General features: G+C 36.7%; 1 protein-coding gene across 1 annotated transcript in view; it reads right to left on the bottom strand.

Annotated features, from left to right (window-relative positions):
- sls (sallimus) overlaps window positions 1-25,973 on the bottom strand; it is a 281,400-nt gene that overhangs the window by 156,290 nt on the left and 99,137 nt on the right. Inside the window, exons 10-17 of the mRNA XM_068226121.1 lie at window positions 20,306-20,452; window positions 16,472-16,707; window positions 9,462-9,691; window positions 7,546-7,689; window positions 3,662-3,919; window positions 1,716-1,859; window positions 1,336-1,608; window positions 396-612 (exon numbers count right to left, since the gene is read on the bottom strand). Coding sequence (XP_068082222.1) covers window positions 396-612; window positions 1,336-1,608; window positions 1,716-1,859; window positions 3,662-3,919; window positions 7,546-7,689; window positions 9,462-9,691; window positions 16,472-16,707; window positions 20,306-20,452 — 1,649 coding nt within the window. The remainder of the gene's footprint in view (window positions 1-395; window positions 613-1,335; window positions 1,609-1,715; window positions 1,860-3,661; window positions 3,920-7,545; window positions 7,690-9,461; window positions 9,692-16,471; window positions 16,708-20,305; window positions 20,453-25,973) is intronic.

Here is a 25,973-nt window from a genome sequence, read left to right on the forward strand (position 1 = left end):
TAACTTAGTGACTGGAAATCACCACCCAATCATATTCTGTCTCATATAAATATGAACGGTTTTATCATGTGAAATGAACCAGAGGTAATTGCCATTATCAATTAAACCTTTTGAACCATTTCCCAAGTTTCTCGCTTGATTCTGACATGGACACAAATTTTACATTGGCATGCAAATACCTTTGGTTAGCACAACTCTATGACTAGCAAATGACTGTTTCATTATTAACAGAAAATGTGCAAGGGTTTCTTATTTGTTGATATGATATGTTAGGATTTAAAAGTGCAAATTTGTCTGTATTGAGAGCCACTAAATAACTCTTAGTATCAAAACAACAAAGAAAATCCGAGTTAAAAAGTATCGGCATGCCAAGCTAAATCTTTCAGTTACTGCACCTTGAGTCCTCAAGATACTGAATTCTTTCTAATCCTCCGGGATGCTGACTGTCCAAGATGATATCTTTCTTGCTGACAACAGTAAGGTTTGCTGATGTCGTAGCTTGTCCTAGGTTGTTGAAGGCACGACAAGTATACGTGCCAATATCATGAGTCGTTACATATTTTATCGTCAATGCAACATAGCCGAAGTTGAAGAAAGTAGTAATACGAGAACCTGTACACAAAATTAAAATGAAATCAGTAAAAAAGAATCAGGGAGATAAAATTACTGAAAAATCAAATTTTGAAAAAATGTTCTTAAACATGCAACTCAAAATCAAAACAATACAGAAAGTCCTATTAAACTCTTTCTCCATAAAACAGGAGTTTATATCTAGCTGAAGATTAAAGTACTACACTAGTCCTCAAGAGAGAAAAGAAATATTTCCTCTTTTGCTAGCGGTTTACATCAATCCCAATACTTTCAGGTTTTTGGCAACGATGGGATAGGAAAAGGCTAGGACTGAGGAGGAAGTGGGCATGGTCTTAACTAAAGTGCAGATCCAGTAATTCCCCAACATGAAAATGGGAAACTATGGAAAACCATCTTCAGGACTGCCGATAGTGGGATTTGAACCCACCATCTCCTGAATGCAAGCTAGCAGCTGCATGACCCTTACCACATAGGCAACTCTCTCTGTTAGGGAATTCCCTTAGTAACAGAGGTAAAAATGATCAGCTAACAAACATTTATGAAAGGATGAAGTAGGAAATCGATAATTTCTGACAATGCCTTATAAGAAGAAGAGTAACCCTCAGAAATATAATGTTGAAAAGATCTGTAAATTCACATTTTCCAATTGTAATATCAACAAGCTCAGTTTATGCTGGACAAAATTAAAGAATGGACTCTCATCAACACAAGTAGTTGCCTAATAAAGCTGTACAGTTTACTTACTTGCTTCAACTGGACGGCCATCTTTAAGCCATTCCACTCTCAGAGTAGAATCTCCAATAGGCTCTAGACGTGCTTCAAAGTGAGCAAATCCACCTTCTCGAATATTAAGTTGGTCCTTGATAGGAGATTTGAATTCAGGAGGTGCGGTGCTCTCAGGCACTTCCTGAACATATTTATAATGTTGCTGTTGCTGATAAGCTTCAAGCTCCTCAACCTTCTCAATATAGCGCTGCTGCTCAGGAATACCCAAATCTCCAGTAACACTTGTCCTAGCTAATGAATAAAGAAAACAGAATTTATTACCATGAACTAGTTATTTCTATCAACTAATATTAAAATTATTCTCATACCATACCATACCATACAAATAATTCACTTACCAAGGACTCGCAGTGTGGAAGAGCTAATAGCTTCACCCAAATGGTTCACAGCTCGCACGGTGTAAGTTCCAGCATCTTCAGCCCGTAGGTGCAGAATATTTAAGGAGACATAGCCGAAGTTGAAGATGGTGGTAATGCGAGAACCTTAAAAGGAGTAAAATGACTATGAATACAAACATTATTCATTAGAAGTGAACAAGTTTCATACACCAATTAAAGAAAATTCTTCTTATTCCTGGGCTTTTCCCAATAAACTTTGATTGGCAATCAGAGTACAGTGACCCTGGAAATGTAGACAGGCTGAAAAATGCAACAAGTAAATTACTAACACAGAGCATCTCAAAACAAATAGCAAATGTCTGTTAAATCTGTATACACTGTATTAAAACATTCACGGCATCTCTACTACTGGCAACACTCGTCAGACAGACATCACCGCCTTCAATGAAAAAACAAGAAGCAGGTACATTATCAGTCCAACAGTCAGATTTGAGACAAATGTAACACAGCCAGTAGAAGTTGACAAACAGGGAAAGAATAGATACATGTGCATCCCATACTATCTTAATAGATTTCACCACAAGAACCTTGAAGCTGTGGGGCTTATGGGATATAATGTGTGCATCCCCTACTATCTTAATAAATTTCACCTCAAGGACCTTGAATTTGTGGAGCTTATGGTTGGAGCTAGGAGCATGAGTACATCTTTCTTTGTCAACTTCTGCAACACGTCAACATCATTACTCTCAAAGCATCAAAGGGATCAATCAGGATATTGAAACATCATTTACATTCATCCTCACATTCACTCTCTCAATTTGCCACTCATCACAAATGTTTCTTCTTGATATTTACATTTTATTGTCTGTGTTCACAACTGCTATAGAAATGTATAAATTTGCTGCAGTATTCTGGATCCTTGCAATCACATGTAATTTTAGGTAGATAAATAAATATTTTAAAAAAGTATTAGAGGAAAAACTGGAGTAAGAATAGATACAATCTGTTCATCTCCTACTGTCTTAAAAAGTTTCACCTCAAGAACCTCGAAGTTGCGGGACTTAAGGTTGGAGCCATGGGCAAACAGAATCACAGCTTTCCAGAAGTGGATTTTTACTCACCTAGTCTACACCTGAATGGAATGTTCAGAGAGTTTTCATTACAATAAAACTATCCAAATAAGAGAATGTGATCCAATTTCCCCATTATTATTATTATTATTATTATTATTATTATTATTATTATTATTATTATTATAAAGTCCGCCTCCATAGCGTAACGGTTAGTGTTATTAGCTGCCGCCCTCGGGGACCCAAGTTCCATTCCCGGTACTGCCAGAAATTTAAGTATGGCAGGAGGGCTGGTATGTGGTTAAAGTCGTACATGCAACTCACCTCCATTGAGGGTATATCTGAAAAAAGAGCTGTACCATCTCAGGATGAGGACAAGAGTTTATTTTACTTTACTATTGTAAACTTCAAGATTTCAAGTTCAGACTTCAGTAACCAGAAAGTGAACAGAGTAAAAATATACATCTGTGAGCTTGCATCCGGAAGATAGTAGGTTCGAATCCCACTATCGGCAGCCCTGAAGATGGTTTTCCGTGGTTTCCCATTTTCACACCAGGCAAATGCTGGGGCTGTACCTTAATTAAGGCCACGGCCGCTTCCTTCCAACTCCTAGGCATTTCCTATCCCATCGTCGCCATAAGACCTATCTGTGTCGGTGCGACGTAAAGCCCGTAGCAAAAAAAAAAAAAAAAAAAAAAAAAAAAAAAAAAAAAAAAAAAAAAAAAAAATTACATAGAGAAGCAAGTAACGTACAAAGTCCTCAACATGTTTCGCTGCCAAGTATGCAATTTCTTTTGGTTCACTTAAGCGTGGAGTACACTGTAGATTGCCACACCAACTAGGAAATATGATAAACAAATGCTGAAAATTACTTACTTGCTGTGATGGTCTTTCCATCCTTGTACCACTCCACTCTCATAGTAGGGTCGCTGACTGGGGTGAGCTGGGCTTCGAAGTGGGCATTACGCCCTTCCTGCAGCTCTCCCAATTCTTGGAGTGGGCGGATGAAATTAGGGCGCTGAGAACTACTTTCTTCCACACTTTCCGTTCGTTGATAACGAGAATAGTCTTCAAGTTGTTGAATATACTGAAGGCTATCTGGGTACTGACTTGACTGCTCAACAGCAGCCCGACCTAGTAGCAATTTGGAACAACTCATTTACCAGTTTTAAACAACCAGGCAATAAATATGTAAAGATAGACAATGAATTAATTATGGAAAACTATTATTAAGTATAAAGAAAACATATAATAAAGAATTGCTATTGTTTATAAAGGGTAAACTTCTAAGCCAAGAAAACTGCCAAAAGCTAGGATGAAAGCTCATCATTCAACTAACTTGGAACTTCATGATCATATATGACGAGATGATTAAACAAATTTAGTCTTCAATTGGAAATATGAAAGGAAAATATCATACCTTGACCCGTTTGATAATAAACATCACTTTACATCAGGTGTCATCATAAGACATGTCACAGTAGCTTTATAATCTATCAAGTAGAGTAGAAGTCTGCTATAGCGAGTACAGTATATAATGAGAACCCCTTTATAACGACAAGTTTTGTCTGTCCCTTCAAAAGTCCTATATTAAACTATGTATTATCCTTCAGTTACAGCGAGAGCCCTATGACTGACGCATCCGTTATTACGAGTGATTAAGCGTGCGAGAGTTTTTCCGTCATCGATATTTATGCACCCCAGTGATTACGTTGCGTACGATCGATCACCTTCAGTATCGTTTCCTCGCTATGTCCACTAGCGAGCTCTCTCGTCGACATTCAAAGGCGATGTCGGAGTCGATTAGTAATACCTGTCGACTGCTGTTCCGTTACGGAAAATTTGCAGTGAAAGAGAACATGTTTTCGTAATAAGTGAGAAAATAACGTGTCCAATAATAGTTGTTAACTCATTAAAAATAAAGGCTGAATAATCAACCTCTTACTTTTAATGCTGAATACTGCTTTTAAGTAGGAATGGGATACACCTCAAGCTATGGCAGAGTGCATCATTGATTTCAGAGGTTAGTTTATTTTCTCGCTTCTGGTTAAATTACGGAAAGGCTATTATCATGTAAATTTTTAGCGAGAAGGTTATCATTTCTCTACCAGCGCTGAAAGTATGTTATTATCATATGTATAGCGCGGTTAAGTTAGGATAGGTGACACTATTTGAAAAAAACAACTGAAACGTTTGCCAGAAAATTTGATGGTAGGCCTATAGTTTTCTCTCTATGTGCATTTGCGAGCACTCTCGTTGACATTCTAAGGCCATTAGTAATACCCGTCGACTGCTGTTCTCTATAGAAAATTCGAAATGAAAGAGAATAACACGTTTTCGTAATAAGTGTGTAAATAACATGGCCGATAGCAGTTGCTAACTCATTAAAAATAAAGGCTGAAGTAAATGATCTCTTAATTTTAATGTTATTTACTGAAATTAAGTAAGAATGTGATACACCTCAAGATATGGCAGAGTAAATCACTGATTTCAGAGGATAGTTTATATTTTCTCGCGTCTAGCTAAATTTAGGAAAGGTTATTCCCATGTAAATTTTTAGCGAGGAGGTTATCATTTCTCTACATGCGTTTGAAATGTTTTCATGATACATATACGTTTAGGTTAGCTGATGCCGTCTGAAGAATAAAACTGAAATGTTTGCCACAGAAGCCTCTGGAGTGATACCGTATTTCTCCAAATCCAAGACAACGTTTATTTCTCAGAATCTCATGTGAAAAATCAAGGGTCGTCTTGCATTCGTGGCCTAACAGTAATACACACCACTGGCAACTACCGCGGTAACCATGCTGCTTCCTTTCACCCCCCCACCGCGCGCGCACACAAAACACGCTGACAATAAATGACCGCCTCTTTATTATATATCGCAAACCGCGGGAACCGGTTGTACAGTGCCTCTGTGTAACGCTACTGGATCTCGGGAAATAGTGAAAAGAGAATGACATTCTATTAGCCTCTACAAAAACGTTTCTCAATGATGCAGAATGGCATCAAAACATGCGAGCTTTCGAATTCTTAGTAAGGCCACGGCTCAGTGGCAGAGTTATAATGCGTCTACTGTACCTGACGCTTAGTAAAATTAAGTTTTATAGACAGCAGGGATATTTTCGTGATGGATCGTCGTATAGTAAAGATACGTGGAATGGGTATTACCGGCAAATTTTCAACGGGTTCTAGTCGATATTATGATGCCAATTTTCAGTTAATGTTTATTAAACACTCAGAAATGTAGAATAATTGTGCAGCCGCAAGAAAATACTGCATAGGCCTAAGTAAAGCCAATATTCAGCATTAGCGTAAAGACAAAGATAGCTAAAAATGCGCACTATACAAAAAATGCATTCAGTGGCCCGCAACAAGGACACTTCAAAGAAGTCGAAGATGAAATTGTGAGGTATGTGTTCGAAAAATGCAAGGGCGGAATAACCATACCACGGTGCAGTAAACTCGTTCGTTGATCTTCAACGCCCGCGATTAGGCCTATACATCGCTAGCTGCCGAAGTTGGCCAAACACAGCAAGCAAGACGTGCGTGTAGCAGCCGTTTGTAGCTGACGCTGAGTAAAAGTTAATTTTATAGACAGCAATAATATTTTCCTGATGGACCGTCGTATTGTAGAGACGTGTGGAATAGATATTGCCGGCAAATTTTCAACAGATTTTAAGTTAATGGTTGTTACACCCGCGGAAATAAAGAATAATTATGCAGCCGCAAAAAAATACGGCATAAATAAAGCCAGTGTTCGGTGTTGGCGTAAAGACAAAGATAGTCTAAAAATGCGTACTGTACGAGACAGGCATTCATATGATTTTACAAAGTACTTTTTTAAGCCTGATTTACATTTTTTGAAGGAAAAAGTGGGGGTCGTATTGCATTCAAGGTCGACTTGGATGAAATTAAACATACACTTTCACGTAGTATCAGATTTCGAAAAATAACAAACAAGTAAGCCGTAGTGTAGGTATCATCTGTGAAAACGCAAGTTTTGAACATACTGATTGCCGTTTCATATCGATTTTAAAGTGTATAGGTGTTTTCCCGACTTTTACAAAAAATCGGTTATAACAACAGTTCCCTAGAGCTAGTAAATTTTTCGCTGTTATGAATTCTCGCTATAGCGGACTTCTACTGTACAAACAATGAAATTCACTTGAAATAAAAACAAGATCCAAACAAAATTTCACAGAAATTCTGATGATAGATGATGAATGATATAAGGAGCAGTAATCCTAGGAAACTCTCCTACCAAATCCTCAATCTCTTACACACAATTACAAAATCTAAATCATAATTCCTTCAAGAGATATGAAATGGATACATTTCAATCTTGCACAGTAACAGACTAATACTAATTCGCTGTTAAGTAAAGTTTTGCTCATATTAAAGTAAATTACTGTATGAATAAAATCACACCACCTGAAAAACTGAAACTTTAAATTACTGCATAAGTGTTAAGTACCAATATTAAATTTACTATTTAATTCATTTTAATGAGAATGGTGCATTAGCCGTTTTCAATGCTCAAAATGTTCTGACTTTACGAACAATAGCAATTGTGATCTTGAAATATTACTGCCCTGCTTCTCTTATAACTACAATTCATAAACACAATAAAAATGTGTAAGCAAACTGGGCAATATTCAAGATAATTTATTGGAACAAAACCAGAACATTGACTTGGATATGAAAAGGTGAAGATCTCCTCCTTAATTAAAACAAGTGTTTGAATAGCAACTAATTACCTGTGACACTGAGCAATGCCTGTGATTCCACACACCCAGAGCTGCTTGTGACACGACAAACGTATTCGCCACTGTCCTCCATAATAATACTGATAAGATCCAATGCTATGAATCCAAAACGGAAGGTAGTTGTAGCACGTGAACCTAGAAAATAGAACAATATAAATCAGTAACATAATAAAAGTTAGAATCCTGCCAGTAGTGTGGAGGATTATCATGTATTTACTTGTATATCAATGAAACTGGCATGAAATTATTTGACAATTTTCACACAAGTCACTAATAGAGCAACTGGTAAAGAACAAGATATGCCAGAAATATCTCTACCAGTTTTTTTTTTCACTGGTTCTTCATAAAATAAAATATACACAAGAACACATACAAATATTTTAAATAATATAACCTAAGGCAGGTTGTTGTGACACGTCTCTTCTTTGGTGCGAGGGGTACAATTTTGATATCATTTGTAATCTGACGGCATAAATATAGATAGAGCAAATTTAAAAAAATATAAAAAAACTCCAATATGAAATCGCAACATGCATCATTAAATACTCTGTCTCCATAGTGCAACATCATATGCATGGCTTACATCATAATGTGTAGCCTGTTGGTTCTGCAACAGGCATGTGTTTGTATATCGATTCAGTGCAATTGTTTTCTGTAACTGTCCACGTCTTCTTTTAGAAAAATTGATTGTGCGCTATTCTCTCTCAGTCAGCAAACCCACATATCTTTGGTCAGATACATTTGATCCTGAGAGGTTGATATCTACAAGTTGAAATTTAACTGCTCCTTAGTCTTAGTACAGTTAGCAGCAGTATGGAAGGTATGCGAATGTTAAATTCCAAATCTGAGAAACAATTATAGTGGTTGGAAGGGACCAAGAAACCAAGAGTAGTTAAAGGAACATAAAATAGTATGTGTAGTAATACACAAATAATACCTGTAATTTCTTTTCAAAATTTGGCAATGAAAAGTAGTGGTGTGAGTATTTTTTGTAGCAAGGTTGCTACAGTGCTCCTGACATATAGAAATATGGAAGTTGGCAATTCTGTCCCTGCCACAGGCAAGAAACGTGCCATGTAGATATTGCATCATTTGCATGGTGACAGTTTAAGTAGTAGCATGTGTTTAGGATGGCTGGTGTGAGCTGTCATTATTAGTCGTTCACGGCCAAAGAAAAGCTTCACGTTATTGAAAAGGCAGAGCAAATTGGTAATTGCACAGTGGGAAGAAATTACGATGTGGATGAGAGTTGTGGTACAAGATTGGAGGAAAAATAAAGCTCACCTTGAAGAGACAAACAGTAACTGCTGAGCATTTTGAGGACAAAAAGAGAAGCTTCCAGAAAGTAAAAAAAGGATATGCGGATATGTGTCTAAAGTGACAGTTCGGATGTATGGTCAAAAGCGAAATGTGTCTGTTCAAAGCTATAGAAATAGCGAAAGAGTTAAAGACTGCGAGTTGTAAGGCTAGCTGTGGAAGGCTCACGAGTGTCTTTGAAAAAAAATATATATTTTTCATAGGAAAGCTAACACTGCGCACCATCTCCCAACCAATTATCTATCCATTTATGAAGAAAAGGTTGTGAATTTCCATAAAATTATTATCAGTTGCACCAGAGAAATTTATATTTACTCTTGCAAATTTGTATTGTAAACCAGATGCCAGTATACTGTATTTTGAAATACTCCTGGACTGTACCAACAGAGATTATTACACAACGAGTAGCTTCATAATTTTATAACTTACTGTACTGTAGTAAGTATGGTTTTCAATATAAACATGTAACAAAGCTACACAAATACAAAAACGTTTTTCTTTCTTCAAAATTACACTGAATAAAAGAACTTAGTCTTTTTTTTTTCTCTTTCCAGAAACGATAACGTCCACAGAAATCAAAATCAACTTACTTGCTTCAAGTGGCCTGCCATTAACGAACCAGTCAACTCTCATGGTAGGGTCACCAACAGGCTCTATCCTGGCTTCAAAATGAACTCTCCCACCTTCAACTTGCTGTACATTGCTAAGCGGTATAATAAACTGCGGAGGAGGATAAATTCGATCCTCTTCAGGGTGGGGAGCATGTGGCTTAGCGCGTTCCACATGGCGTAGATATATCACCTCTGGACCAGGTTCGGGCCTGAAAATAGAAAAGCAATTGTTAGGAAGTTGGCAAGATGTGACTAATGGCTACAAAGCATACAAAACAGAATAAGAAAGCTGAGACATTGATTATATTCATGTAACAAGGACTTGCTGATCATTCATTCCTTCCTTCCTTCCTTCCTTCCTTCCTTCCTTCCTTCCTTCCTTCCTTCCTTCCTTTCTTCCTTTCACAAGCAGCATAGGTACATCAGCAAAATAATAGATTTAAAAGGGATCTGTACCAATTAATATTATTACTTAAAACATTAAATCACAATACAGAATAGTTTCAAATGCAAGGTAAATAGGCAACTTGATGTCTTGATGTCTTTGGAGTGTACAGACTGGGAAAGGGTAGCGCTGATGCTGATCCAGAATTATTTTATAAGATAATCAGCTATGTGGGAAGCAATATCGAAAGGAACATGATAGCAGCAGGTGATTTCAATTTACCAAATGTCAACTGGGAAGGTAATGAAAATGACACAAAGCATGAACAACAAATGCCAAAAAAATTAACATGGAAAGGGCAACTGATTCAGAAAGTGATGGAATCAACTAGAGGGAAGAATATTCTGGATATGGTGCTGGTAAAACCAGATGAGCTCTATAGAGAAACCGAAGTAATAGATGGTATTAGTGACCACAAAGCTATTTTTGTTGTACTTAAAAATAAATGCGAAAGAAAGGAAAGTCTTAAAAGTAGGGCTATTAGGCAGTACCATATGGCTGATAAAACAGGCATCAGGGAGTTTTTAAAAAGTAACTATGATCGGTGGAAAACGGTAAATACAAATGTAAACAGACTCTGGGATGGGTTTAAAACAATTATTGAGGAATGTGAAAATAGGTTTGTACCTTCAAAGGTGGTAAGGAATGGTAAAGATCCACTATATTATAACAGAACTAAAGAGACTAAGAAGGAGGTGCAGGTTGGAAAGAAATAGAGTTAGAAATGGCTGTGGAAGTAAGGAGAAATCGAAGGAACTTACTAGGAAATTGAATCTAGCAAAGAAATCAGCTAAGAATAACATGACGGCAAGCATAATGGGTGGTCATACAAATTTTAGTGAAAAATGGAAGAGTATGTATAGGTACATTAAGGCAGAAACAGGTTCCAAGAATGACATTCCAGGAATCATTAATGAACAAATGGAGTGTGTATGCGAGGAGGATCTTCAAAAGGCAGAAGTATCCAGTCAACAGTATGTAAAGATTGTTGGTTTCGTGATTTATGACTTTCATGTCCGTATTGACAGATTACACATATACAGATAAGAAAGGATTCCCACCTTTCTTATCTATATATAAGATTGTTGGTTACAAGGATAATGTCCAGATAGAGGAGGTGACTAATACTGAAGAAGTACAGTAGAAACTCGATTATACGTTCCTGGAAACTAAGTTTTCCCGTATTATTCGTTCAAATTATGTGGTCCCGCGAGCATCCTGATTAAATTACGTTGTTAAAATCCCGCATTATCTGTTCCTCGAAAAAACGATTTCCCTGATCAAACATCCAGATATTTCAATCCCATCAACGTTAAATCGTCGATCACGCGTTTTTCAAGAAATTGTACCTCAAGAAAGGATGCCTACAGCATATGTACAGATCTTGGTGTTAACGTCCTATCATTAAATTATACCTCACGAAAGGACGGCTACAGCATATGTACAGATCTTGGTGTTAACGTCCTATCATTATGATAATTAGAGGAAGCACTGTACTGGAAAAGGGATCGGCGGTGAACTTGCATAAGGGACCATCTTAGTATCGCATTTGGGTGGTACTGTTTAGAGAAACCTCAGAAATCATAAAGAAGAGAGTGGTCACAACAGGAAGGAGAGCGCATTTCGACAGCTCTACTTACAGAGAGAACGAGTTTTGTCAAATGTTTGTACTTGCAAAACGTCTACATCAAGTCTAGGGTTAGACTTTTATTTTTGTTTTTACTTTTTTCTATTGTAACGCAGAACAGGTTTTCGGCACTTCCCTCAGGGCACTGTGTGGGAGGTTTTGGGATTGCCTATTACTGTTTTCGTCCTAATATATGACTGGGAATTTCACGTTTTGTGTTAAAATGTTATAAAACTGCAGTCATTTTATTTGCGCACATTACAAATAAAAAGTTTGTAACCTTTTGCACTCATAAAGACTTGTACAGCGAGCATGCTTTCCAGCTGAGCTCAAGGTCACGAATAACCATAATTTCTAAAGTTTTGATGATATTTTTTCTCTTCCCAATTTATTTGTGATTAGTGACGGGCATAATTAGTATAATGCATATGAGAACTTTTGATAATCGATACTTACTTTCGAAACCATATTCTCAAGTTCAACATAACCTTTAAAAGTCGACGTAGGCCTAATTTACGTGGTACAAGATTTCCATAAACTGACTACGAACAGTATACCGGTGACCAAATCACAATGGAAGATTAAAAAAAAGGGATTACGCCATCATGTTGGGCGCTTTTGTATCCAATGTGCTTTATTTTATTAGATTAGAGAATTAAAAAACTACTCGTAGTTGCTTGTTGTTTGGCTAGGCGTTACCGGTATTAGACTGTTCGAAGGGTTTGATCAAGGTTGCTGAAATGAAAGAAGTTTTCACAGGAAATTGACGAAGTTTCCCCGGTAAAACTGAATATAATATTTCAAGATTTTCAAGTCGTGTACCGGTAATTAATGTTTGAAGCCAGCCCCGCGGTCTAATATGCCTGCCTCTCACCCGGAGGGCCCGGGTTCGATTCCTGGCCAGGTCAGGCATTCTTACATGGATATGAGAGCTGGTTCCTGGTTGACTCATTCTATGATTACCTTTAATTTAGGAGCTATCGAATGGTGAGGTGGAGACCCCGGTTTAGAGAGCCAGGAATAACGACCGAGAGGATTCGCCACACTCACCATGTGTCACCTTGTAATCTGCAGACCTTCAGACCGAGCAGCGGTCGCTTGGTAGGCGGAAGGCCCATTCGAGCTGTAGTTTGCTTTGGTTTGGGAGTGTCTGTAAGATTACAATTAAACACATTTTATCTTTGTGATGTTTAGCCAAAATGTTGGTGGTTCATTCTTTCCCGGATTTTCCGTTTTTCCCGTGTTGTACTTTTTTTTTCCCTGGTCCCTCCAAAAATGGAGAATCGAGGTTCCACTGTATTAAAATTTACCTATGACAACAATGACATTTACAGTAAGATACAAAAGTTGAAAACTAGAAAAGCGGCTGCAACTGATAAAATTTCTAGGGATATACTAAAGACAATGGGTTGGGATATAGAACCATATCTGAATTACTTATTTAATTATTGTGTGCATAAAGGAGCTATACCAAATGAATGGAGAGTTGCTATAGTAGCCCCTGTGTATAAAGGAAAGGGTGATAGACATAAAGCTGAAAATTACAGGCCAGTCAGTTTGACGTGCATTGCATGTAAGCTTTGGGAAAGCATTCTTTCTGATTATATTAAGACATGTTTGCAAAATTAACAACAGGTTTGATAGAAGGCAGTTTGGGTTTGCTCAACTTGTAGGATTCCAGCAAGATCTACCAGATATCCTGGATTCAGGAGGTCAAATGGACTGTATCGCGATTGAGCTATCTAAGGCATTGGATAGGGTAGATCATGGGAGACTACTGGCAAAAATGAGTGCAACTGGACTAGAAAAAAGACTGACTGAATGTGTGGGTATATTTCTAGAAAATAGATCTCAGAAGAACTAAATATAGAACTGTTAGTACAGAAGATACAGAAAGCAAGATTGAGATGGTTCGGACATATAAAAAGAATGGGAAAGGGACGGGCAGCAAGAAAGGAATTGGAAAGAGAAATTAAGGCAAAGAGACCAGTTGGAAGACCGAGAAGAACGTGGATGGATCAGATTTGGAAGGACATTAGAGAAGCTGGATTGGATGTGGCGGAAGTAATGGAGCAGGAAATAGTGAAGGACAGAAAGGACTAGAGGAGGCTTGTTAACCACACCCGGGCGACTGGAGTGGGACACTGATGATGATGATGATGATGATGATGGGATAGGGAAGGCCTAGGAGTTGGAAGGAAGCGGCTGTGGCCTTAATTAAGGTACAGCCCCAGCATTTGCCTGGTGTGAAAATGGGGAAACCATGGAAAACCATTTTCAGGGCTGCCGATAGTGGGATTCGAACCTACTATCTCCCGGATGCAAGCTCACAGCCGCGCGCCTCTACGTGCACGGCCAACTCGCCCGGTTTATTACTGTATTAACATCCTAATTGGGACATGTTTCGCCCCACATATTGGGCATCATCAGCCAATATCTCACACTTCAAAATCAGTTCTAATCAGGATCCTGACTATGTGTTAAAGGTCTGCATACTTCCAAGATTATAAAAGGTTGTGATTAAAAGGTCCATTTTTAGTGTTTTTAGTTGACTATTTAAAATTGCTTATTTGATTTTAAAAAACTCCTAAGATAACTACTTAACATAGTATAGGCAATTAATTATTAGAAACTCATTAAAAAGTTCTTCAATTGAAAAATGTTGATAATCTTGTCAGGTTCTTATACTTGGTCTCATTGGCCACTAGTTAAAACTTCATTCATGTTTGAACATTTATATAAAAAACTTAAATAAGTTACACATTGTGATCAAATAGAGAATCTGGTTAAAAACTTCATGATGTTATTTACTATCATGATATAGAACAGTTGTCTTCTTAAAAATCCATTTAACAGTATTTATTTTGCTACTTACTGATGTTTAAGTGACATTTTTAACAGCCCTCTATTGAGGGTATATCCCTAATCGTGAAAGTTTGAATACTGGAAGTCAAAGTTTTTAACGTTATTATTATTATTACTGAATTGTCAATTCCGCCATCAATCTTTGAATCTGTTTGTTGGTGTGATGGATGAACGTTGTCAAAGTGATGGTTTGTTCGTTTTTGTTAAAGATGAGTTTGCTGCCACTTGTTGTATATGCTGATATAATGGGGACCTCTCAAACTTAATGTTGGATGATGGAAAATTGTTGCTCCTGGTTTGCAGAATGTAGTTTATTGAGATGTCTCCTCGTCTCTTAAGAGGCTGACTTGTTTTGTTGGTGGTGCCGGATCGACTAACTGTCACTGCGCTTGTGCTCCTCGTGTTGTAGCGATGTGAAGGCTGCAGCAGGGGGTGCGTAGGGGAAGGAGGGGTGGGTGGTGCATTATGTTTGTGTGCTGTCTGTGAGGGGGAGTTGGTAGGGAAAGATATGGAGAGAGTTGTATTTGTTGATTTTGAAGGAGTTGTTAAGGAAGGCAGTTTAAAAATTATTTTAAAGCTATTTTCTTTTATTTTCAATGTTTGTAATAATTTGGGTATTAGTTCATAAAGGGGCTTTTTGTTTGTGACGTCTATTATATCATTTTGACTCCGGTTTTTATTATAATGTTGGTCTAGGAAAATGATAGTAAACAAAATCATGAAGTTTTTAACCAGATTCTCCACTTGATCACAATGTGTAACTTATTTAGGTTTTTTATATAAATGTTCAAACATGAATGGAGTTTTAACTAATGGAAAATCAGCCCAAGTATAAGAACCTGACAAGACTGTCAACATTTTTCAATTGAAGAACTTTTTAATGAGTTTCTAATAATTACCTATACTATATTAAGCCGTTATCTTAGAAGTTTTTATAATCAAATAAGCGATTTTTAAAGAGTCAAATTAAAACACAAAAAATGGCCCTTTTAATCAAAACCTTTTATAATCTAGGAAGTATACAGACCTTTAACACATAGTCAGGATCCTGATTAGAACAGATTTTGAGGTGTGAGATATTGGCTGATGATGCCCAATATGTGGGGCGAAACATGTCCTAATTAGGATGTTAATAGTAAGGTATAAGTCCTAATATAAGAAATATTGTATTGTATTGTATTGAAATGGGTGGATTTGTTTAATAAATATATGTGATATTTGAAAATTTAAGTTGTATGTTCCGAGTTGTCAGTGGAGAGATGGCGTGGAATGACATCAGTAGATGAACAAGTTTGAGTGGTGTCTTTAAAAGTAGGAAAGATCACAATATGAAGATAAAGCTGGAATTCAAGAGGACAAATTGGGGCAAATATTTGTTTATAGGAAGAAGAGTTAGGGATTGGAATAACATACCAAGGGAGATGTTCAATAAATTTCCAATATTTTTGCATTTAAGAAAAGGCTAGGAAAACAACAGGTAGGGAATCTGCCACCTGGGTGACAGGCCTAAATGCAGATCAGTAGTGATTGATTGAATAGACAAAGGGACCTGCTGAAGCAGGTGATGGTCAGGAAGGTACTTCAAATGCACTCAACATGATCAGCAAGATAGATACTATGCATTATAGAGCAAGCAGATGAAGCAGAGGAAGAGGGCAACATTTTTATATGAGTATTTCTATACTGTCCTTATTAGCATATTTCATCATGTGTTTTCAAATGTTATTTTCATAATTTGATGATCCCATATTCCTTTTCCCTTTAACACCTTCTAGCTTTTTACCAGTATGAAATGATACTAATACTCTCCAGGATTAAAGAAACTTCTGGTATGATGTAATGTAGTCTTGATGATGTGTGTCCCAACTAATCATGTTTCCTCTTTCCATCTGTTACTGTATATTAATGAACAACTAAATTGTTTGTATTTCCCATTTAAATGCCTTTCACAATAAGGTAAAAAATATATATTTCTTTCATTGTATTTTTTAAACTCAGGAAACTGGTTATTCAGAACAAAAAGACTAAAGCTAATTAAATTTTCTAACTTACTCTGGTTCAATAACTTTGGTCGGTCGAGGTAGGTTGAGACGTCTAGGCTGTGGGGCAGACCCTTTGGGCGTTTCCACAAAAAGTCTTGCCCGCGTGGCAGTGGAGCCTGCAACGTTCTGAGCGGTGCACTGATACCAGGCCGCGTCCGACGCCTTGGCTCGTGGGATGTCGAGCGTCGAGGCTCCACTGTCAGTATTTATATTAATGTTAGGACCAGGCGTAATAGGTACACCATCCTATAAAAACAAGAAAACAAAATATTTTGAAGAAGTTGTTGTCTTACATCAGCTTCATTACAGAATGCTAAATGTGCACATATATAGCAATGAATATGTAAAATGTATTGTGATTCTGATATTGTGAAAAATGTTTTGTGTTTGTTTCTTTGGTTTTTCTTTTCCTTCAAACTATTTCTTTTCTGCTTCCACTTTGTTAATAAATAACTCTAAATGTTTCTGTCTATTGAAAATAATCTAAGATTAATAAAGTACAAAATACCAGAAAAAGAAAAAATTTCATTAATAACAGAATATGCCTGTTTATATTTAAATGATAACCACACCCAGGTGACTGGAGTGGGACACTGATGATGATGATGATATGATAATGATGATAATTAAATGACATATTTTTCAGGTATATCTGGTGTTAATTCAAAATTTTATTTTCCAGGTATTTTCTAAATTTATTATTGCATTAGGTTTGACAGACTGAAAAACTTGGAAGTTTTATATCATGAAAATGATTATCTGTAATTGAAAAAGAAATGAAAATACATCATAACATTTTCTGCATGAAAGAAAGAAAGAAAAAAAAAAGTAATCCAAAGTAGGAAACAAAATATTGTATCTGCTGATAAGTGCAAGAGGGTTTGCAGCTACTACTGAAATTACTTTAATTAAATCACAGGAGTTTTCTTATTTGAGCCCGATCCCTCACGGCTCCAAGGGAGAGCAGAAGTTTTCTTTTTCATTTTACTTGAAACTCTGTACAAATTCATAGGTGTGAAAGTTCCTTACTCCTTTCTGGCAGCAAATCTTTTTTTTTTTTGCTATTTTGTTTTTTACGTCGCACCGATACAGATATGTCTTATGGCGACGATGGGAGAGGAAAGGCCTAGGATGTGGAAGGAAGCGGCCGTGGCCTTAATTAAGGTACAGCCCTGGCATTTGCCTGGTGTGAAAATGGGAAACCACGGAAAACCATCTTCAGGGCTGCCGACAGTGGGGCTCGAACCCGCTATCTCCCGATTACTGGATACTGGCCGCATTTAAGCGACCGGCAGCAAATCAAGGACCTGTAGCTGAACTAGTAGGGCATACAGCAACAGTGATGATGTACACTTTGCAGAAAAAACATTTTCTTTTCAGGAATATGTTTAAAAAGAAAAGAAAAACTGATGAATATGTTTACGTAAGTTCCACCAACACTATTCAGAGGCCAATTAACCATCAAAAAGTACTGTGATGTACTTGTTCCAGAATTGGCAAGAAACAAGCTACATTTCCTGTGAGCAAAAGTTATTTCTGAAATGAGCTCTGTATGATAAAATGCTCCAAAATATTTGAGGGAGAAAAAAGATGACCATGAGAAAACTGACATGGTTGCTTGTACAAGTGTGGCATTTCTCAACATTCTGTCTTAAGAGGTCTTAAAACGCTCACACATTTTCCCCGTGAAAATGAAGCCACATTCATCATTGATCAAATGGGATCGGCTGCTTGCAGTACTTCAACTTGCCCCAAAATGACTTATGTTTGAAAATAATTCTTCCTCAAAAAAGGTAAGCAAACACAAAAGTTAAACATTGTTTTACTAGGAAAACCAATGAAAACTATGTACAGTAAAATTTCATTGAGATGTTTCTGCAGGGGATAAGGAAAAAGAACATGTTAAATGAGGAAACGTACTATTGAACATCCAATTTAAAATTTTACACTCTTTTTTTGACATGCATGCATTTTACATTGTGTATGTACAATTAAAACTGCATCTATCATTTCTGGAGATAAGAGGAGGATATTAAAAGGTGTGAAAAACACAAGCTAACAAACATGAAAAACCAATCAATCTGGGGCCTATAAAAGTAACAATAGAGTATTAAGAGGTGTGAAAAACATGAGAAAACAAATATGAAAAACTTTTGCACAGGAGCCGAGAATAATAACATCATATTATTGCAGGTCACTTTCTTTCTAAAACAAATGTGTAATTTTAAACTGTTAGTTGCTGGGCTGAGTAGCTCAGGCGGCAGAGGACTGTCCTTCTGAGCTCAAGTTGATGGGTTCGACCCTGCCTCAGACTACTATGTCAGCCTAGTGTTAGAAAATTGCATGTGAAAGAATTCCTACGGGACAAAATTCGGGCACCTTCGTGTCTCTGAAAACCATACCAGTAATTAGTGGGATGTAAAATTATTATCATTATTATCATCACTGTTGTTGTTGTTGTTGTTGTTATTATTAAACTGTTGGCTGAAGCCTTATGTTTCATACCAGTGTGTTATTAAACGTTTTTCTGGTCACACTCTTCGATCATTAATTACTCGGAGGTTACACTCGCCCATGTGCGAAAGAACAACTTCGGCCGCCATCTTCAACATGACAACATGTCAGTAATACACAGCATTTGCTCGGACTGATTCGTCCCTCGTGACATAAATAATTACATGCTAGCTGTCAAACTAGCAGTTACTATTTTTAGATGAATGGTATACCACCTTGCATAACATTTTATCGGAAGATAGCAACACTTCATTACTTACCTATATAGTACTAAAACACTGCAGTAACAAAACAAATGAGTTGTCAAAGATCCTATTATTGCTGCACTATAGGCTTACTTTCACTTCAGTAGGAACACACGAATTTAAATTGCTTGATCACATGAATATTTATTGGCAAGACCAGAATAAATATAAACATAATTCACACCGTATTATTATTATTATTATTATATCCATCCACATGCTGAAGAATTTGAATTTTGTCTTCATTAGTAACCAATTACACATTTTTCTTAACCATAACTAGACGATCACAAAACAAATATGTAGAACGCTACTACCAAAGTTCTCACGATTATGTTCCTAATCCATAAGTAGGCTATCACATGAGAAATATCAATACCCTTCAACGTACAACTCAACACAGGATAAATTTCTAATTTCTGAGTGGAATACAAAATACAAGCACAAACAGGTTTACTGGATTATTCACATATTCACTGCTAACCAGCAAGCAAAAGTGAACTTTCTTGAAACCAAGGAAAACAGCTTTCTCCCTAAAGGTGCAATTTACCCTGCGAAGTTCAGAAATTCAAGGCCTTTTCTGTTACTCTGCAATTTTTCCCGAACTGCCTCCGATGGCAAGGGTTACTTCTGAACCATTTGGCAATGAAATTACCGGTAATGTTGCTTGTAAGAAATCAATTCCATTGCACTAACAAAAGTTTCAAAATCAACTTTACATTAGTCACAGAAACTCTTCTCCACAGCCTCACACACATCAACTGATACACCTTCAAGAGAGGAAGCTCTAAAATGAAAGCAGGAAATGATGTCAATGAAGACTTCCGTAGTTGCCACTCTTTCTCATCATGTTGACCGAATTTATTATGCAGAATATTGTTCTACAAGAAATGGGGAAGGAATTCAGTCTAACATAGTTTAACAATGTATTTGCACTGACGTTTTACATGAGATTAGCATGTTTGTGTATTCTGGGCATATGCAAGCAATGTAACAGCCCCAGAAAATCATCTTTAGTTTTGTTCAGTTTAGTCAGTATTAAGCTGAACCTATCAGGACAACTAAAAAATAAATGTAATACATACCTTCTGCCAAGTGATTCGTGGGATTGGAGTACCAACAGCTCGTGCGCTAAGAACTACTGGTTCTCCCTCCTTCACATGCACTGTAGTAAAACGTTCCACAAACTTCGGTGCAACAACCTGTTCCTTTTCAATCACAGTTAAATTACACTGAAACAAGGAAATGGAATCATTGTAGAGGTAACTCAATTTTTTTAAGTGAAATTAAAATATGACACCTAATTAATATAGAAAGAAAAGGAAACAAGTATTTAAAAATTTACACAACAAAATATGAAGAAAGTACAATAAAAATATCACAATATCTTCTTCTTGATATAAATATTGAATCTTGTTGACAAAATTACTCATTTATTTGGATGAACGGAACAATTAATATAGCAAGGAAATGTGCAATCATCTATCCATAAAATCCTGAGGACAGTTGAAAAAGGTGTGATTTACTTGGATGAACAAAACTATTAATTTAGCAAGGAAATGTGCAATCATCGATCCATAAAATCCTGAGGACAGTTGAAAAAAAGTGTTCTCTCATTTATTAATCAATATGTTAAGTTAAAGGTCCCTGGCTAAATGATGTTTTAAATATCATTATTATGATTTTAAAATAAAAACAGAAAGCTTTATGGTAGGAGAGACAGAGACAGTGAAGTCGATTGACGACATTAATGGTAGAATGATATAGATATTGATTCCCATAGGGAAACTGAAATATTTGTCCCGAATGAGTAAATGCACTAGCCATGTGTCTTGGTGGGTGTGCTATTTACCAACTGATGAGCCCAACTTAGCACACTGGGGCGAAACGCTGGCAACCAGGAATGAGTTAGCTGGAAAATTTATTAATGTCCAATAACAGACATTTATACTGGTATTATTAACGGCAGAACACAGTGAAACATTTCACTAGGAACCGATGGTCTTAATGTCAGGTCCCTTGACAATCATCATCAAATTTATTGTGTTTCCTAGGCAAAAGAGATGAGAATATGACTGCCTTCTGAACATGAATCCTTCACTCTCCAGAAAAGTGTGTTGAATGATGTCACTACAATGGTCAACACACAAGTTAAACATATTAGGTAACTGATATTGAAATAGCTGTCTGCAGAACAAACTGCAGTGTAGATTTAAAGTGTTGTTCGTATAAGCGGGGGTATAACTGACGGCCCTGCAGACCCCACAGTGCGGGAGGCCTGCACAAAAGAGAGTTCTCATCATTACCTTGTATTCGTACATTTCTATCGTGATAAAAATTCTGTAACAATACAACCAATCAATTTATAGAGATGATAGATGCTCATCTTCAGTTCTCCTTAATAATGTAAAGTTTACTAATTGCATTGTTGCAGACATGAAGGTATTGCACTATACGATTGTTATAAGTGGTGTTGGCTTACTCAGAGAGATCACTCCTGGCAATCTTGCATGGTGGTGATTATTGTTTTAAGAGGAAACACAACTTGGTAACCACATTCTAATCTTGCATGTACATTTTAAACACAACCATCATTGTTGCCCTGTTGCTGTACTTATTTCTTCACTTGACATTCAATTCTGGTGTTGTGTGAATGTGTCGCTAATGTTAATAAAGCTACCATCTTCTTGTGTTTAATAACGTTTTATTTTCAAAATGAAGTCATTGAAATTAAGCCGTGAGCGTTAGAGTGGTGCGCAAAAACAAAAAAGAGATAGAGCAAACGAAAACACAGTTTCAAAATAAGTAAACGTACTGTAGATTCCTTCTTTTCCAAAATAATGGCTGAAAACAGTACTACTGATAACCTATATTCCAGTAAATCTGCAGTTTCTAAAAGATCAATAAATAAAAATAATGGTGTCCAAGTGACCCCTGGATTCTACGTATTCATGGGGTTAAAGGTTTATTAGTGTGTGTATTTTTTTCTACAGGTATGTTATAGTGTTAATGTGTTATAGTTAGTGTTTTTGACAGACTGAAAAGCTGTATAAAGTTACATTAAATGTTATCAAATAAATGTGTTTAACATGATAGTGGATATCATGCAATGTGTGAGTGACCAGTTCATTGTAACTTAACTTTCCAGTTTCTCTCATCTGCATGAGATTACAAATTCCAGAACAAAGTACATCACTCCTTATTGCAATATACTGACAATTTAACAGAAGACTTTGCGTTTTGGTTATGGTGCTTCAAGTCTGCATTTAAAAATGAGATAGAAAACAATTCATCAGCTAGAAAATTGACACACCTCTTACTAACTAAAAATCATGCTTCATCAAGTATTCCACATGTTTGTACCACTTTCACTTTCTTTGTCTCTCTACCAGTAACAGAAGCTTCAGCTGAATGATCTTTTTCCAACTAAAAGTTGATAAAACATGACTTACGCAGCACCATGTCACAAGAACAACACTAAAAATTTATGAAAGTAAAAACAAAATCTTTCACTGCAAACAAATTACTGTGTTGATGGGGTAAAAGTTCTTTATGGGGATCATTGTAAGTACATAGGTGTTAATATGAGGAAAGAGCTTCATAATCGAATGGGATAAATGGGATTGTAAATAAAGGGTACAGACCTCTCCACATGATTATGAGGGTATTTAGTGGTTGTAGTAAGCATGTAAAGGAGAGGGTATATAAATCTCTGGTAAGACCCCAACTAAAGTATGGTTCCTGTGTATGGGACCCTCACCAGGATTAATTGATTCAAGAAATGGAAAAAATCCACAGATTTCCCACAAAAGAGTAGCGTCAAGAAAATGTTGCAAATTTTTAGCTGGGAAGGCTTGCGAGAAAGGGGACGAACTGCTCGACTAAGTGGTATGTTTATCAAGAGTATTACAAAAATGTTTATTAAGACCACCTTTTCAATACAATACAATACAATACAATACAATACAAGTTCTTGTAGTTAAGATTTACATAATATTATAAAGTGTTTTTCGGTACATGTTTTGCCCTCCTTCAGGGGCATCATCAGCCTTGACTCAAACCTTAAAATCATTGATCAGGATCCTGAACAAAGATTAAAAATTCTTATTATTTCGTATTTGTATAATACCTTAAAACTGACGCAATAAAAACATCTAAACTTTTGGTTGATACAAATGATTGCTAATGAAAAAAAAAAAAAAAACTTTGGGGGCCAATGACCTAGATGTTAGGGCCCCTTTAAACAACAAGCATCATCATCATCATCATGAAAAAAATTTGATGGTAAAAGAAATTTTCTAAAGTTTAGAATTTGGTCACTCTTTTCTTATCTCTTCTGAAATTTAGAATGTCTATGACTAAAATGGATCTCCAACTTTTTTACACATGAGCTGCTTGAAAATGTTAGTAGTCATTTGTCTGATGACTTGTTCTTTCTGGAAAAAATTATTTACTAGTTGGTTCCAGAGTCTAATGTGAACTCAATCACGATGTGAAAATGTCAAACTGTTATAGACCACTAATCGTGAAGACATTATTTGAATCTGTGCTGTACGATTGGTTAACTTGTAGTCAAATTCAACGTTCTACACCTTCAATTGTGCTGATCGTGTCTGGCTGCTCTGGTTGTGCCTGCCTGACTGGCGCTTCTACTTCTAGTATTGTACCGGTGTAAATGTAGGGGTGAAGAACGTGGAGGGGAAGAGGGGAAGAGGGGGTAGGCGGAGCTTTGAAAGTGTGCGCTATCGGCTGGAGGGAGTTTTTAGGGGCGGCTTGGGAGGGCGTAGTGTTTGGCGAAGTAGTGAGAGCTTTTAAGTAAGAAGATTTTAAAATGTTTAAGAATTTATTATGTTTCAAGTTCAGAATGCACAATAATCTATCTAGGTGTTGACTGATATAGACGATTTTTAACATCAGTAACATCATTGAGATTTTTATTTTTATTATAGATCTGATCTAAAAAGATGTATAAATTTTCTAATTCATTCATTAGTTTACCTTTACCTATTCTTCTGATAATAGTAAGGTCATTTTCTATGGATGTGAAATGATGTCCTGTTTCCCTCATGTGACAGCCCATTGCCGAATATTTATTATGCTTATTGGCATTGTAATGTTCCATGTCTGTCTGTCTGTTAGGTCATCAGCCCAGAGGCTGGTTGGATCCTCATATAGCACTACCAAAGGCTATGCAGTTATAGGAAAACCACAAAAAACAATGGTAGTACCAAAATGAGGCGTACTAGGCAAGACGAGGAGTGAGGTAGTTTGCCATTGCTTTCCTCACTGGGCTAGACAGTGCTATTGTAGCACAACTTCAGCACGACCCATACCTCAGCAGCTTCCATATTGTCACAGCCATGGATGAGACTGGGACTTCAGTGGAAGCTACACTTTGCTCTGGCCTGTGCCAAGAGATGGAAGCAAAAGTACTGTATCCATCAAGAACTGACAGCAGCATGTATCTAGTATAAAAACTCCAGCCTGTTTGGCCGATACATGAGACTCCACACTGTGTGCAAGTTAGTCTGTATATGCCGGATCCTGAATAACAGCTACTATTATGATTGATTGTGTTGTGATTAAAGAATATGTTCTGATTAGTATTCGCTGTCCTGAACACTACATTAATGTTATGTTTTTTTAGGGTATTCGCAACCTGATAAATGGCTGGGTTATTATATGTAAACGTGACCAATTTTTTTTTTTTTTTTTAGATCTGTCTGGGATGAGATTTGTGGTTAATTTAAGTTTGATCTTATTGATTAATAGATTACTCATTTCAATTAATCTCTGAGAATTATATTGGGAATATTGGGGAGACATAGTATGAAATGATGACATGGAAAATCTGAGTCACAAAATGAAGAAAAATAAACTGAGATTGTTTGCACATGAATGTGGGAAGAAAACAAATTATGGAATTATAATATTTTATTATTATTATTATTATTATTATTATTATTATTATTATTATTATTATTATTATTATTATTATTAATTCCTGGCCATTTCCCAATTATCTTGGATCAGCATTAATGTAGATGCCCACATTTTTACGTCCGGATGCCCTTCCTGATGCTAACTCTATGTGGAGGGATGGATTTCCTACTTTGAGTTTCTGTGGTGGTTTGTAGTCTGGATTGTTCTAAGTAGGTGAAGATGTATATTAAGACAAACACAGTCCCCAAGCTAGAGGAATTAACCAAACATGACTAAACTGCATGACCTGGCTGGGAATCAAAACCCAAGGACCTATGAACCAAAGGTCAGTATGCTGACTATTCAGCCAAGGAGCCAGACAGACTGGATAGTTTAATAGCTGAGAGATAGTGACACTGACTTCTCTCCAAGGCTGCCATGGTTTGAATTAGAGGTGTGCAAAATGATGCATGATGCATACACTCGCTCAAACTCATTTACAAGAAATGGGTTCCGCTCAATCTAGACTCGTTCGGAGCTTCCTGCTCGAGCAAACTGTTCAATTAATGTTTAGAAAGACCAAACTCGAAAAGGCGCTCAACTTCACTAAACAAATCAGTCTACCGAACTGTCTGTGCTGTCTGATCACAATGAGCAGAAACAAATCGGACAGATCAAGCAGCTCGGAAACTTAGAAGTTCAAGTCACTGACTCAATGGTACAATATTGCCACGTGTATTAGTACACCCCACCACATCTTTCTTGCACAGCCACCGAATATCAAGTTGTCTGCTACACTAAGCTTGTTTTCGAGTTTAAGTTGACACACAC

Source organism: Anabrus simplex, chromosome 2 (assembly GCF_040414725.1).
Source record: "Anabrus simplex isolate iqAnaSimp1 chromosome 2, ASM4041472v1, whole genome shotgun sequence".
Lineage (NCBI taxonomy): Eukaryota > Metazoa > Arthropoda > Insecta > Orthoptera > Tettigoniidae > Anabrus > Anabrus simplex.